The sequence below is a fragment of the Astyanax mexicanus genome, chromosome 13 (genome assembly GCF_023375975.1).
Source record: "Astyanax mexicanus isolate ESR-SI-001 chromosome 13, AstMex3_surface, whole genome shotgun sequence".
Lineage (NCBI taxonomy): Eukaryota > Metazoa > Chordata > Actinopteri > Characiformes > Acestrorhamphidae > Astyanax > Astyanax mexicanus.
The window spans coordinates 21,980,573-21,994,622 of record NC_064420.1 but is presented as its reverse complement, the minus strand read 5'-3'; the positions used below and the strand labels follow the sequence as shown (position 1 = coordinate 21,994,622).

The 14,050-nt window shown below is 38.6% G+C and overlaps 1 protein-coding gene across 1 annotated transcript; it reads right to left on the bottom strand.

Moving 5' to 3' along the window:
* Positions 1-443: 443 nt before the first annotated feature.
* LOC103044767 (magnesium-dependent phosphatase 1) lies at positions 444-13,027 on the bottom strand. Its single transcript, XM_022677534.2, has 6 exons — positions 12,850-13,027; positions 9,533-9,593; positions 9,340-9,447; positions 9,068-9,175; positions 6,027-6,112; positions 444-876 (listed from the first exon to the last, which is right to left on the bottom strand). Exons 1-6 carry the CDS (start codon positions 12,881-12,883, stop codon positions 794-796), a joined length of 480 nt encoding a protein of 159 aa, XP_022533255.2. The 5' UTR covers positions 12,884-13,027; the 3' UTR covers positions 444-793.
* Between the last annotated feature and the right edge of the window lie 1,023 nt (positions 13,028-14,050).

Below are 14,050 nucleotides of genomic sequence, written 5' to 3'. Positions count from 1 at the left end.
ACAGTGTGAACAGTGATAAAAACAAGACGAGCTGGCTACTTTTCTGCTAAACAGGTAATCACTGCGCTTCAGTTCACTCACCATACCTAGGCAATATAGCGCCAACACTAGAGTATTAGAGATGAGCAATTTGGTATTTGAAGCATATATTCACTGATCAGCTGCAGAATAAGATTCGTCATCACTTGCCACTGTGTGTTAATCTGGCAACCCTTGTAAGCCTTGCATCTGGGGATGGGTGGGTGGGGCAGAAACTTCTCTCTAGTGTTTTAAAATTTGACTCCTGTAGCCGTTTCACACAATCCTTTGCATTTATTACTGACTGATTTTTTAAGCTGTCAGGATTGGGCTATGATACTAAATTATATTTATTTAAAGTGTAAAAAATATATTTATTTAAAATGTTTCATCTGTATAACTTGGAAATAACAGGAGAAAGCACAAAAGTTTCAGGCTTTATTTAAACAAAAACAGCCAATATATCTGTTTGCTAAACAATCTCTTTTAAAATCTGTTCTAAAATACTTATTCTGACAACAATACAGATTATAAAAATACATTTCATAAAAAAATGTACAAGTAAAAAAAAAAACAAGTACCATAATTTCTGTACTTTACTTCAGGTTAAATGTAAGTGCAGTTTCACTTTTGGTGAGTATGTAACAATTTTTCTCACACTCTTCCGAGCAGATATTCTAAAATAAATAAAGCGCTGCCCACAGTCTTACAGTGCACAGTGACCAGGTGAGGTGTAGTCAGGCTGTGGTGACCACTGGAGCAGAGGTAGCTAAACTCAGGGCTTCTTCTGAAACTGCTGAAGCTCCTCGTTGACTAATTTGGACGTCACTCCTTCATGAACCAGCACACAGTGCACTCCTGGAACAGAGAGACAGTTAGGTGATATTACAGAAATAATGTTTATCGAGACACAATATTGACTGTATTAGAGTGGATGAGCTTTTTAATAGATATTTTAAATATTTATGTTATGTTATATACTATTTCTGAGATGCTACAGATGTTTTTTTTTTTACAATAAACTTGCTTTCTAGAGACATTTTTAGATGTTTTGCTTTCTAAAAATATTTTTTAAATATTCTGCTGAAAATGGCAGAAAAAGCACGTTTAATGTTTTTAAAGTCATATTGCAGTGTTTCCTCTAAAGTTTTTTTTTTTCAAATAAGTGACAAGCCCACACTACAACCTCCTCTTCCCTGGAAATTGCGTATCAGTGAGAGCCAAGAAACGGCACGTTTAAATTCTTTTTTATGCTCTTCTTACAAATTACCATCAGTATTACTAATCACACTTGATATCAGTTTACTCAGTTTCAAGTCAAGTCAAGTCAAGTCAAGTAGTTTTATTGTCAATGCTGCATATGTACAGGACATACATAGAATTGAAATTACGTTACTCTCCTTCCCAATTTTACAGCAAGTACAGATAATGGATAATAAAGAAAAATAAAGAAAAAGGGGAGACACTATGTGTACAATACAGCAGCAGGGACACAGACATACATGAGACAGAACAAGGTGCAGTAGTGGTGGGGGTGAAATAGATATATAAATAGAAATAAAAAGAAATAAATATATAATCTAAATCTAAATGAGTGGGAGACACTATATGTACAATACAACAAAAACACAATAGACATTTGTGAGACAGAAGATAATAGTGCAATATTAATGGTGATTAAGATCAAGTGACAATATAAATAGAACCCGTATAACAGTAGTGCAATGTTGTATCTAGCTTAAGGCTGGTAAAGTTCTTAAAGTTCCCAGTTCTTGGGGAATTAAAGTGTGTATGACAGTGCAGCGTAACAGTAGTGCAGGTATTGGGTGTGTAGTGCAGGTCCTTTTACAAAAGTTACAGTACTGTGTGTGTTCTAGTGCAGAGTTTCAGTACTGTGTTGGTGGGAGGATGTGGGGTCAGGATGATGAGAGTGTGTGTGCTGTGGGCAGGATTGGGATGGGGGGTAGTGCGGGAAGAGAGTTCAGCATCCTCACAGCCTGATGGATGGGGCTGTCTCGCAGTCTGCTGGTCCTAGACCCGAGACTCCGCAGTCTTCTCCCTGATGGCAGCAGGCTGAAGAAGCTGTGTAGTGGGTGGGAGGGATCTCCTGCCAGACGGAGGGCTTTCCGCGTGAGGCGGGAGCTGTACAGGTCCTGAAGGGAGGGGAGAGAGGTGCCAACGATCTTCTCAGCTGCTCTCACGATGCGCTGGAGGGTCCTGCGGCAGGATGCTGTGCAGGCCCCGTACCACACGGTGAAACAGCTGGTCAGGATGCTCTCGATGGCCCCTCTGTAGAAAGTGGTCATGATGGGGGTGGGGGTTCCAGCTCTTCTCAGCTTGCGGAGAAAGTAGAGACGCTGGTTTGCCTTCCTGGCCAGTGATGCTGAGTTGGTGCTCCAGGAGAGGTCCTCTGTGACGTGCACACCCAGGAACTTGGTGCTGCTCACCCTCTCCACAGCAGTTCCGTTGATGGACAGAGGAGTGTGCAGTGTGTGAGTTCTCCTGAAGTCCACAACAATCTCCTTAGTCTTCTCTGTGTTCAGAGAGAGATTGTTGTGTTTGCACCAGGAGGCCAGGCGGCTCACCTCGCTCCTGTAGTGTGACTCATCGTTGTTGCTGATGAGACCCACCACCGTCGTGTCATCCGCAAACTTGACGAAGAGGTTGGAGGTGTGTTCTGGTGTGCAGTCGTGGGTCAGCAGAGTGAACAGGAGGGGGCTCAGTACACATCCTTGGGGAGCCCCTGTGTTCAGTGTGGTGATGCTGGATGTGTTGCTGCCAACCCGCACTGCCTGTGGTCTACCAGTCAGGAAGTCCAACAGCCAGTTGCACAGGGAAGTGCTCAGCCCCAGACTGTCCAGTTTGTGTATGAGCTGTTGGGGGATGATTGTGTTGAATGCTGAACTGAAGTCAACAAACAGCATTCTGACGTAGGTGTCTTTCTTGTCCAGGTGTGTGAGGGCTGAGTGGAGAACAGTGGAGATGGCATCATCGGTCGAGCGATTTGACCGATATGCAAACTGGTAGGGGTCCAGGGAGGAGGGGAGTGAAGACTTGATATGGTGCATGACTAGTCGTTCGAAGCACTTCATGAGGATGGGGGTGAGTGCAACCGGACGATAGTTGTTGAGACAGGATGGCGATGCCTTCTTAGGGACAGGGATGATGGTGGTGGCTTTGAAGCATGTGGGAACCACCGCCTGACTCAGAGAGGTGTTGTAGATGTCCGTATAAACCTCTGCGAGTTCCCAGGCACAGTCCTTCAGCACACGACCAGGAATGTTGTCAGGTCCAGGAGATTTTCGAGCATTGATCCTGCTGAATGCTCTCCTCACACTGTCTTGGGAGAGCGTTAGCACCTGGTCACCAGGAGGAGGGATGGATTTCTGGGCGGGTGTGTTGTTGAGTGGCTCGAACCTTGCGAAGAATCCATTCAGGTCGTTCAGCAGAGATGTGTCGCTGTTGCAGGTCTGTGGATGGGGTTTGTAGCCTGTGATAGACTGAATCCCTTGCCACAGGTTCCGTGTGTCTCTGCTGTCGCTGAAGCGTTGGGATATCTTCTTGGAGTACTGCCTCTTAGCTTTCCTGATGCCGCGGGACAGGTTGGCCCTGGCTGTCCTCAGGCCTGCCTGGTCTCCAGCTGTGAAGGCTGCATTTCTAGCCTTCAGGAGCTTGTGGACCTCTCCTGTCAGCCATGGCTTCTGATTAGCCCGAACAGTGATGGTCTTGAGGTCGGTTACATCATCAATGCACTTGGTGATGTAGGCAGAGACAGTTTCTGTGTACTCCTGAATGTCCGTGGAGTTGTTGTGGGTGGCAGCCTCTCTAAACATGTTCCAGTCTGTTGTGCTGAAACAGTCCTGAAGTGCCTCTGAGGAACCCTCTGGCCACACTCGTACCTGCTTCAGAACTGGTTTGGAGACTTTAACCAGTGGTCTGTAAGCTGGCATTAGCATAATGGTGAGGTGATCAGAGGCTCCCAGGTGGGGGAGGGGGGAGGCTCGGTAGGCTCCTCTGTGTGTAGTAAAGACCTGGTCCAAAGTGTTGTTTCCCCTGGTTGGAAAGTCTATGTGTTTAAAAAGTCCAGAAAACACACTCTTTGGGTCTGCATGGTTGAAATCTCCAGCCAGAATGAGAAAAGCATCTGGGTGCGCTGTCTGCTGCTCACTGATGTACTGGTACAGTTCATTCAGTGCTTCACTCCTCACGCTGTTGTTGGAGGTCGGAGGGATGTAAACAGCAGCGATCAGCACGGCGGAGAAATCTCTCGGTAGATAGAACGGACGGCATTTGATAATCATCAGTTCCACTACCGGTGAGCAGTGTTTACAGACCACAACAACGTTCCGACACCAAGCATCGCTGATGTAAACACAGAGTCCGCCGCCGCGGCTCTTACCTCCGTCAGTTAGCGCGCGGTCCGCCCGATAGCATGTTAGCCGCTCCAGCTGAACGGCATGGTCCGGGACGCTGTTGTTGCGCCAAGTTTCCGTGAAAATATAAACACAACAGTCTCTCACGGTCTTCTGAGTTGACTGAAGTAAGCGGATGTAGTCCAGTTTATTGTCCAGCGATCTTACATTCGCCAAAAGCATGGTGGGGATAGCTGGCTTGTGTGGGCTAGCTGCTAGCCTCGCTCGGATACCTCCCCGCTTACCGCGCTTCTGCCGTCTCTCCCGCCGCCTGTGGCGCTTCCATTGTGGGCGAGATGCAGCGGTGGGGGTCGGTGGGGGTGCGGGTGTCCGGAGCACGCCGCAGGCTCGCAGCTCTTCTCGGAGATCGCGGTTTAAATCCAAAAGTGAGTTTCTACCGGCTTCCAGCAGAAACTCACGGCTGTAGGTGCGTTTCAGGACGTGAACGCACGACAAAGACGTACAAAAACAGGACAAAAAACACGAAAGCGCTGTATCCTCGGGAGAGCGAGAAGCCGCAGCGTGTGCACGCGCCGCCATCTTAGTTACTCATTTCCTACCTCTTTACATACTGTCTTTTTCCCGCTGAGAGATAAGGAAAGTAATGTTAGCTGAACTAACACATGATTAGAATAGCACTACTTAGGTAAATGTATAATTAGAATAGCACTATTGAGGTAAATGTATGATTAGAATAGCCTTACTGTGGTAAAGGTATGGTTAGAATAGCACTACTGAGGTGAATGTATGAATAGAATAGCATTACTGAGGTAAATGTATAATTAGAATAGCACTACTGAGGTAAATGTATGATTAGAATAGCCTTACTATGGTAAATGTATGGTTAGAATAGCACTACTGAAGTGAATGTATGATTAGAATAGCATTACTGAGGTAAATGTATGATAAGAATAGCACTACTGAGACAAATGTATGATTAGAATATACCTACTGAGGTAAACATATGATTAGAATAGCACTACTGAGGAACATTTATGAATAAAATTTAAAATGTTTAATTCTGTTCAGTTTTACACAGGCACATTCCTCATAGTGTGTGTATATAGCGGGGTGGCTGGTGTAAAAATGTCCAAAATCAAAGTTTGTGTTGTAGTCAGCATGCATTTTATAATCATTTTATTGAGAAATGACTAAACTACAGTTAAATTGAATTAAGGATTTAGGGCATTACTAAAGGCTCTTTGTTTGAAAAAAAAAAATCGCTGTAGTCAGAAATTGCAATTTTATTTTATAGTTATAAAATATGTGCCCTGAATTTATTTTTACAGCTTTCACTTATGTCTTTTGCTATAATATATATAAAAAAGTCATTTGCTATTTTTTAATTGCATTTATTATTTAAAAATGATAAAAACCTAAAAATCCGAAGTGTGATGAAACATATCATAAATAAAAGGGAATTTTGCCAAAAAATTAAATGGATTTCAAAAGACCCTAGACCTGCAGGCAGCTCCATGTTGCTGATGTGCTACATTTAAAGTAAAAGGAAGACTAAATGTAGTCGTTTCACGCCGGTGGAAAAGCACTATAGGTAGACTTTAGTAAAATGGGAGAGGATTTAGGTTTGGTTCGTACCCAGGCTGCTGACGTCTACGATGTTCCTCTGCTCATCATCAAAGAACATCATGTCTGTAAATGGAACTCCACTGTCTGCCTGCAACCTGCAAGTGTGCACAGAAAACACAATACGCAACATTTAGAAACTCACACACAGATATACAAAAAAGGCTAGTGCACACACAATATGTAAAACTATAAAACAGCGTATAACAGTATAACATTAGTCAACATACAACTACAGTGTTTAAAAGCCCTTGGGAAAACACATTTATTAGACATATTATTTAAGTTAGACTTCATGTGGTTTCTGCCTGTCCACTAGAGGAGGGCGTTATTTTCCAAATATATGATTGTTTCTCAATTACGATTTTTAGTTTATACATAACTTCAGTTTTTTTTTTATTTGTGAACAGACCACCATTTAAAGCCACCATTGATTTCTTGAAATGTTGTTCTGGGTTCTTTTATAACCTCCTGGATGAGTTGACCATGCCCTTTTGGACTAATTTTGGTCGGCTGGTCACTTCTGGGAAATGCATTTTCATAAATGTGAGAAAATCAGGTTTTCTTCATGCAACTACTGATCACTTGGATACAAGGTAACATAACAATTGTATCTACTGCATCTGCAGGTTACAATTTCCTGGAATTGAATTTAATAAGACAAAAGTTAATTAATAAAGATTCTGCGTTGCTCTGAGTGGTCCACGAATTCGAACCCTGCTCATGTATCTTGCCATCAGCTACCGGAGCCCTGAGAGAGCACAATTGGCCTTGCTCTCTCTGAGTGGTTAGATGGCGCTCCTTTGCCCTCATCACTTCAAAGGGTGATGTCGCTCAGCACAAGGCGTCTGTGAGCTGATGTATCGGAACCGAGTCGCTGCGCTTTTCTCCGAGTGTGCTGTGATGCTACTCGACAATTCAGCATAAGCAGCAGTTGGAAAAGAGGCAGTGGCTGATTCACATGTATCAGAGGAGGCATGTGCTAGTCTTTACCCTCCTGGTGTGTTGGGGCATCACTAGTGATAGGGGGAGTTTTGATGACTGGGTTGGGTAATTGGCCATGTAAATTGATAAGAAAAAAAATACAAATAAAATTATATAAATAAAGATTATGCTTTGGTGTTTGTATGCAGTGTTCGTCCTCTGCTTCTTTGGTTAAATAAGCAAGGAGGTAAATGGAAATGTGTGGTGGCCCTTTCTGGAAAATTCAGCTGTTTTTTTTAAGGGGACAAACAGAAAAATAAACACACAAAATACCTGATCTGAATATGCAGCCATTAATCTCAATGTGCTTTAGACTGTGCTGATACGCTGACTGAAAAAGCGCTTAAGGCTGTTCACAGCAGGGGAGTTTTAGGGGTAACTTCGGGAATGTAAATGTCTAAATTCACTCTGCAGTGCAGCTGCACTATCAGATAACTGCGGCTTATTCATTTTAGATGTGTCATTTCAGATACAGCACTATTTGCATATCATACCATACCGTAAAATTCCTTTGTTCTTGCTGCAGTTTTTTCACTCCCTCTCACACACGTCCAACAGTAGCCAGACACCCTTCTACTCCATAAAAACTGCACTGACCAGTAGAATAGAACAAGATGTTCTGAAAAAAACATGAGAACATGACCCTCAGTCTGTGCTTTGGACTATGGGGGTCTCTGGAGGGATTCAGAGCAGCTACATCCAATATCCTCTTTACTCTTTACGCAGGTTAGATCCATTGTATCAGTTATTCGCGTTTTTTTTAATGCAATTCATTGTTTTGCACGCATCATTGTGATCTTTCTGCTTTGGTCTCTTAGCCTTTGTTGAAGGGGAACTAAACCCCCTGATTTTCTGACTGAAATGGGAGGTGTAGTTTGGGAGGGGCACTGGGTGATGTATGGGTTTAGAGGTGGGATGGGAGGGAGAGCTGTTTGGCTGAGCAGCACTGTGCCTCTGATAGAGGCCTATTTTTCTTACTCACTCATGGGAAAAACAAGAAAATACATTATTCAGGTAAGGCAGATGTGTGTCGACCTTCATAAATCAGGCAATGGCTACAAAAATATAGCCACTCACCTGTAGATGCCATTATCTACAGTCAGAGCATCATCAAAAAGTTTAAACATCTGGAACAGTGACAAACAAGCCTGGAAGAGGACACAAGTCCATCTTGTCACCAGACACAGTGAGAAGGATGGTAAGAGAAGTAAAAAGTTCTCCAAAGCTCACTGTAAGAGAACTGATAACATCTTGGGGTGTCGAGGTCTCCCAAATGACCATCAGGTGCTATCTACATTCCAACACGCTGTTTGGGAGGCATGCAGCACAAAGAAAGCCTTTTCTGAGTTATAATCATAAGTGTATACGGGTGGAGTTTGCCGAGTGGTACTGGGATTTTAACTGGGACCATGTTTATGGGTCTGATGAGACCAAGATAGAGCTTTTTGGCAACAAACAGTCTAAGTGGGTCTGGCGTAACACTAAAGATGAAAGAAAAACAGAAAAACACCTAATTTAGAGAGGTTGTGTAAAGAGGAATGATGGAAGATCCCTCGTTCTGTATTCTCCCATCTTGTGAAGAGTTTTAGGAGAAGAATAGGTGCTGTCTTGTTGGCAAAAGGAAGTTGTACAAAGTACTAACATCAGGATTTGATTTCAGGACCTGATTTCATTTAAAAGATTTATTTCTTAATGTGTGATTTTTTTCCCTAACAAAGAAAGGCACTTGAATTAAAGCTTAGATTTTTTTTTTTTTTTTCGTTTTTGGCATTGTTGTCCTATTTTATAAAAAATATTTTTTTAGAAGCCAAAGAACACTTCTTAACCAGCGCTGCCAATAATTATGGAGGGCGCTGTAATTGTCCATTCTTACTGATGCTCTAGTAAGGCTTAATGCAATCAAATCCCAACAGCAATTTTCTAACTCCCAGTGAACTGCCTTTCCAGAAGAGTAAGGGATGTTTTTTGCAGCAAACCGAGACAGACTGTCTGTAGACACACTTGATTTCTGAAATAACTCTGAAGAAGCAGGTGTTCGTATACCTTTGGCCTCACAAAAGCAGCCGTACCTTTTGAAGTGGGTGATCTTTGACCCCGGGTAAATCTCTCTGAAGGAAATGTACTGGTCCAAGTCAAAGAGGGAAAGCAGCTGATTGGCTCCATCTGTGTCTCCTGTGCTGAAGAACAGCAAACCATATCAAATAATTTGACTTTTTGACCAGCACGGCATGCAATTCAGTTCTAAACAAGTAATTCATAGCGGATACAGAATGATTTATAGGGTATACTGAAAAATTCAAAGCGGATACTCCGTGCTGCGTAGGTCAGAATGGGCACTCACCGTGATGCAATGCCAATCTGGATGCCCTGAGCTTGAAGAGAACGCAATATCTCTACAGTGTCTTTAAAAAGAAGTAAGTGATAGTGACTGGAGTCCAGTACCCTTCCACTGTGAGAGAAAGAGAAATTAAATTGAGCTTATTGAATACAGAGCCAAAAAATGCTCATGGTTATTGATAACAATAAAAACAAACCTTTTATCTTTGTGAAAAGGTGAGTCTACACCCTGCACCCAAAACTCCCAGAGTGTGTAATCTAAAGAAGAAAAAAGAAGAAGCATAATATATACAGTAAATATAAGAGCACATAGCTGGGGAAATACCTCAGTAACAAACAATATCATTATATATTATAACAAAGTACAGTACAAGAAATGGAAATAAATGAATAGACCACTTCAGTTTCTGAATCAGTTTCTCTGATTTTGCTATTTATAGGTATGTTTAAGTACAAAATATATTGTCATTTAGAGCATTTATTTGCAGAAAATGAATAATTGCTGAAATAACAAAAAAGATGCAGAGCTTTCAGACCTCAAATAATGCAAAGAAAACAAGTTCATTTTAATCACAGTTTTCATGCATCTTGGCATGTTCTCCTCCACCAGTCTTACACACTGCTTTTGAATAATCTTATGCCACTCCTGGTGCAAAAATGCAAGCAGTTCAGCTTGGTTTAATGGCTTGTGATCATCCATCTTCCTCTTAATTACATTAATTACATTCCAGAACTCATGATTTTTAAGTGGTCTCTTATTTTTTTTCCAGAGCTGTATGTTCTTTAATGTCTTCAATATTAAATTAACAATGTAAAAAATCATAAAAAGAAAGAAACTTTTGACCAGTACTGTATTTTTAAAGGTATCCAAATTACAGAGAGAAGCTGTGGGTAAACATTAACTTGTTTAGGAAGAGTATTAGCATACTGCTCCCCTATTGGCCAAACAGGCTGGATTCTGATTTTTTTTTTTCCTTCACTACTTTAGGAACAGAGCCATAGAGAGAGAGAGTTGCGTCAACTCCGTTCATTCCAATGGACCGGTTTTTTACAGCAATGGCGGACCGTGGAGCCTGTCAATAGTTCCCGGAAGTTAGCAGCAAATACTATCAGCACAGTGAAGCTGGAGCAGGATACACCATGTGTGGTCCACTTTTACAGGTTAGTACGCTTAAATAATCTGATTGTGTTTTATCAGGACATCAGAATCAAACTAACATGTGCACTGAAGCATTTTAGTGAATTAACCCCCTCTTAAAAAGCAGATTTAGGGGAGTAAATCTATGCCAGGACAACGCGAATACAGTTACTGGCATTTAACATTAATGACTGAGAGCCTATTAGTTGTAAATTCCTAAATATCTTAATATCTTATATATCCAGATAGACAATGCTGACCTAACTAAGTAAATATCTAATATATCAATATATTATATATTCAGATAGACCATGCTAACCTAACTAAGTAACAGTTACATATCTTAATATCTAATATCCTATATATCCAGATATACCATGCTTAACTAATTAAATATCTTAATATCTTATATATCCAGGTAGACCATGCTAAGCTAACTAAATATTGTAAATATCTTGTATGTCCAAATAGACCATGCTAAGCTAACTAAATAAATATCTTATATATCCAGGTAGACCATGCTAACCTAACTAGCTAGGTAAATAAAGCTTAACTCTATTCATTTCAGAAAGAACTTTAAACACTAACAAGAGATAAATGCTTAATAAATACAGACTACTGTGGAAACTAAGTACTAAGTAGTACTGCAGAATTTAGCTAAATGATAGCTATCTATTGCTCAGGTAGCTAACGCTAACTAGCTATCTTACTGTTTGTCTTAGTAACTACTAATTTAACAGAGATATGATTTAAGGTGATATGACCAATATTTATTTTATTATATATGTTTGATTAAGGATATAGGCTATATTGTCAACAGTAGGGAAAAACACTTTCCAATGCATGTGTAATTTAAGATAGCATAATTAGTTATGTTTAATAGTAGTGCATCTCAAAAGAAATGTTTAATATTGTTTAATTAACAGTCATCTTTTGTATTAATTATGCTTACAGTGACACATCTAACAATTTATATTTTAAGTTTTAAATTAAATATTTTAGGGATTTATTATTTCTGTTTTTTTTCATGAGCTTTTAGAAAAGTAAAACAAAAACAGTTTTGGGATATGTCTCTTTATATGTAGTGATTATAAAATTTGACAGATTTTTTTTTTATTAAACTATGATAGAAAAAAAAATCATTATATTCAGGTTTTCTGAGATGCACTAGTAATAGTGTGCCAAAAACAAACCCAATAAATATAAGTGTGTGTTATTGTTTGTTTTATATAAATATAAAATAAGTAAATAATGAATACAAAATATAACAACTTTAATACAATCATCTTTCTTGTCTTCATTTTATATTAAATAATAATAATAATAAAATGTAGATAATGTTTCCAAAATGTTTAATTGTATTCATGTATTAAATGCAATCATGTCTCAATTTTCTTATTCTCTTCCTGCTTTTGTATTCCCCAGGGTCCATTCTTCCGAACTACACAAGTAAACCCCATTTTATGTAATCTGTGCTGATTCTTTGGTTTATTTACATGTGCAATGTACTATTTTCCTTTAGTTGATTTACATGTGTTCTGTACTTTGTTTTTCTGTATGTAGCCTCTCTATATTCTGATATCAGTCTTTAAAGTTATATATCATCTCATGTTTGTTGTAAAAATAATAAAGCTGTTGCAAATAATGTGGTTCCTCTTTCTTAATCCAAATAATTCTGCATGAAATATTCAGGTGGTGATTTAAGAATATTTGCAGATCTTTGTATCCTTTAATTAAATTATTTTTGCAGTAAACTCAAAATATATGCAAGCCAAAACTTCTCCATCTTCTTTTGAACCTAAAATTTTACTTGTAGCGACTGCATTTGCACAGTGTCATGAAATTAATATTAATTAACATACAAATTTAGCCTATAAAAACTCTCTTATGGATTACAATATTGGATTCACACAGAATAACAAGCCTTAAATAAGTCAATATATGGTCACAATAATCCTCAATGAATTATCTAGGTATAATGAAATAATATATATATATATATATATATATATATATATATATATATATATATATATATATATATATATATATATATATATATATATATATTATTTCATTATACATAGATAATTAATTGAGGATTATTTATATATTATTATTAAAATCGCAATTCTGTCTCTGTGTTTATGGGCTCAAATTGCCCACCAAGAACTTCCTGGAACTATCTGAAATCTCCATGAATCACGTGACCATCAAGGATTTTGAACTTCCGTTGTCGCGACTCTGTTTAGGAAGTAGAACACCCACATACTGTAACTCCATCAGTAATCAGTTCACTACAGTTCTACACACTTAAACTCTATTTAATATCTGTATAATCAGCTCAGACTGATTTAATGATTAAAACACACTTACCGAGATCAAACACAGCTAACTTAGGTTTAGACATAATTTCTCTGCTTCCTTTAAACTGGAGTCTAAAGCTGCTGTGAGTTTCTGAAAGTGGCGGAACTGAGAAACTCTGCAAACGCTGCAGACAGACCGGTTTCTCCTCAGCTTTCCCTCCTGGCGCACGAGGAACAACAGGAGTCACGTGATTTAACCAGCCAATCAGAACGCTCCCTGAACTCACTAACTGACATAACCTTATGAAACCCAGACAAAAAAAGTTTGATACTGTTTTTATTTTTATTATTTTTTAGTTTGCTGAAAACGTTTTATCATTATATTTATCTGTGATTTAAAGAAGACAAAAAAAACCATAAAAAGTAACCTGATTTAACCGACCAATCAAAGTTTTAGATTTGTTATCAATAATTGATATTACAAACAAACCAACAACTAAATTAATCCATTGGTTTATTAATTAAACAAAAAAAAATACTGACATATAACCTCATGAGACAATTTTTTTTAATATTTAGATTTTTAGTTTGGTTTATTGTTATTATTAATTTATTACTGTGATCAAAAGAAGGTCAAAAGCACAGGAGTCATGTGATTTAACTAGCCAATCAGAACGCTCTCTGAATTCTAACTGTCTTTCAGGTTTATAATAATTATCAATAATAATGCTATAACTGACATAACCTAATGAAACCTAAAAAAAAAGGTTTGATACTGTTTTTTTAATTTATTTTTTGTTTATTTTTTTTGTTAAAATAAAAATGTATTTGTTATTTTTGATAAAAAAAACGTTTTTGTATTTATATTTATCTGTGATTTAAAGAAGATAAAAAAACGCAAAAGTCACCTGATTTAACCGACCAACCAAGGTTTTATATTATTTTTTATTAACTGCTATTAGAAACACAGCAACAAATAAATGTATTCATTGGTTTATTAATTCAACTTAGAATTAGAATTACTGACCTAAAACCTCATGAGACCAAAAAACGGACACAGGAGTCATGTGATTTAACCAGCCAATTAGCATCGCTTCCTGAACTCTAACTGTCTTTCAGGTTTATATTAATTATCAATAATAATGCTATGACAGAACTGACATACTGTTGTTGTTTTTTTTTAGTTTGATAAAAACATTTTTATATTTATATTTATCTGTGTTTTAAAACCAAGGTTTTATATTGTCATTGAATTTAAACAGCCAATCAGC

Bases quoted from the DNA above. Each gene is read 5' to 3' on its own strand.
- LOC103044767 (XM_022677534.2), bottom strand. From the start codon at position 12,883: ATGTCTAAACCTAAGTTAGCTGTGTTTGATCTCG. The intron at 9,176-9,339 runs GTGAGTGCCCAT...GCTGTTCTTCAG, and splicing joins CAGATTGGCATTGCATCACG to CACAGGAGACACAGATGGAG. The intron at 877-6,026 runs GTACGAACCAAA...TCTCTGTTCCAG, and splicing joins CGTAGACGTCAGCAGCCTGG to GAGTGCACTGTGTGCTGGTT.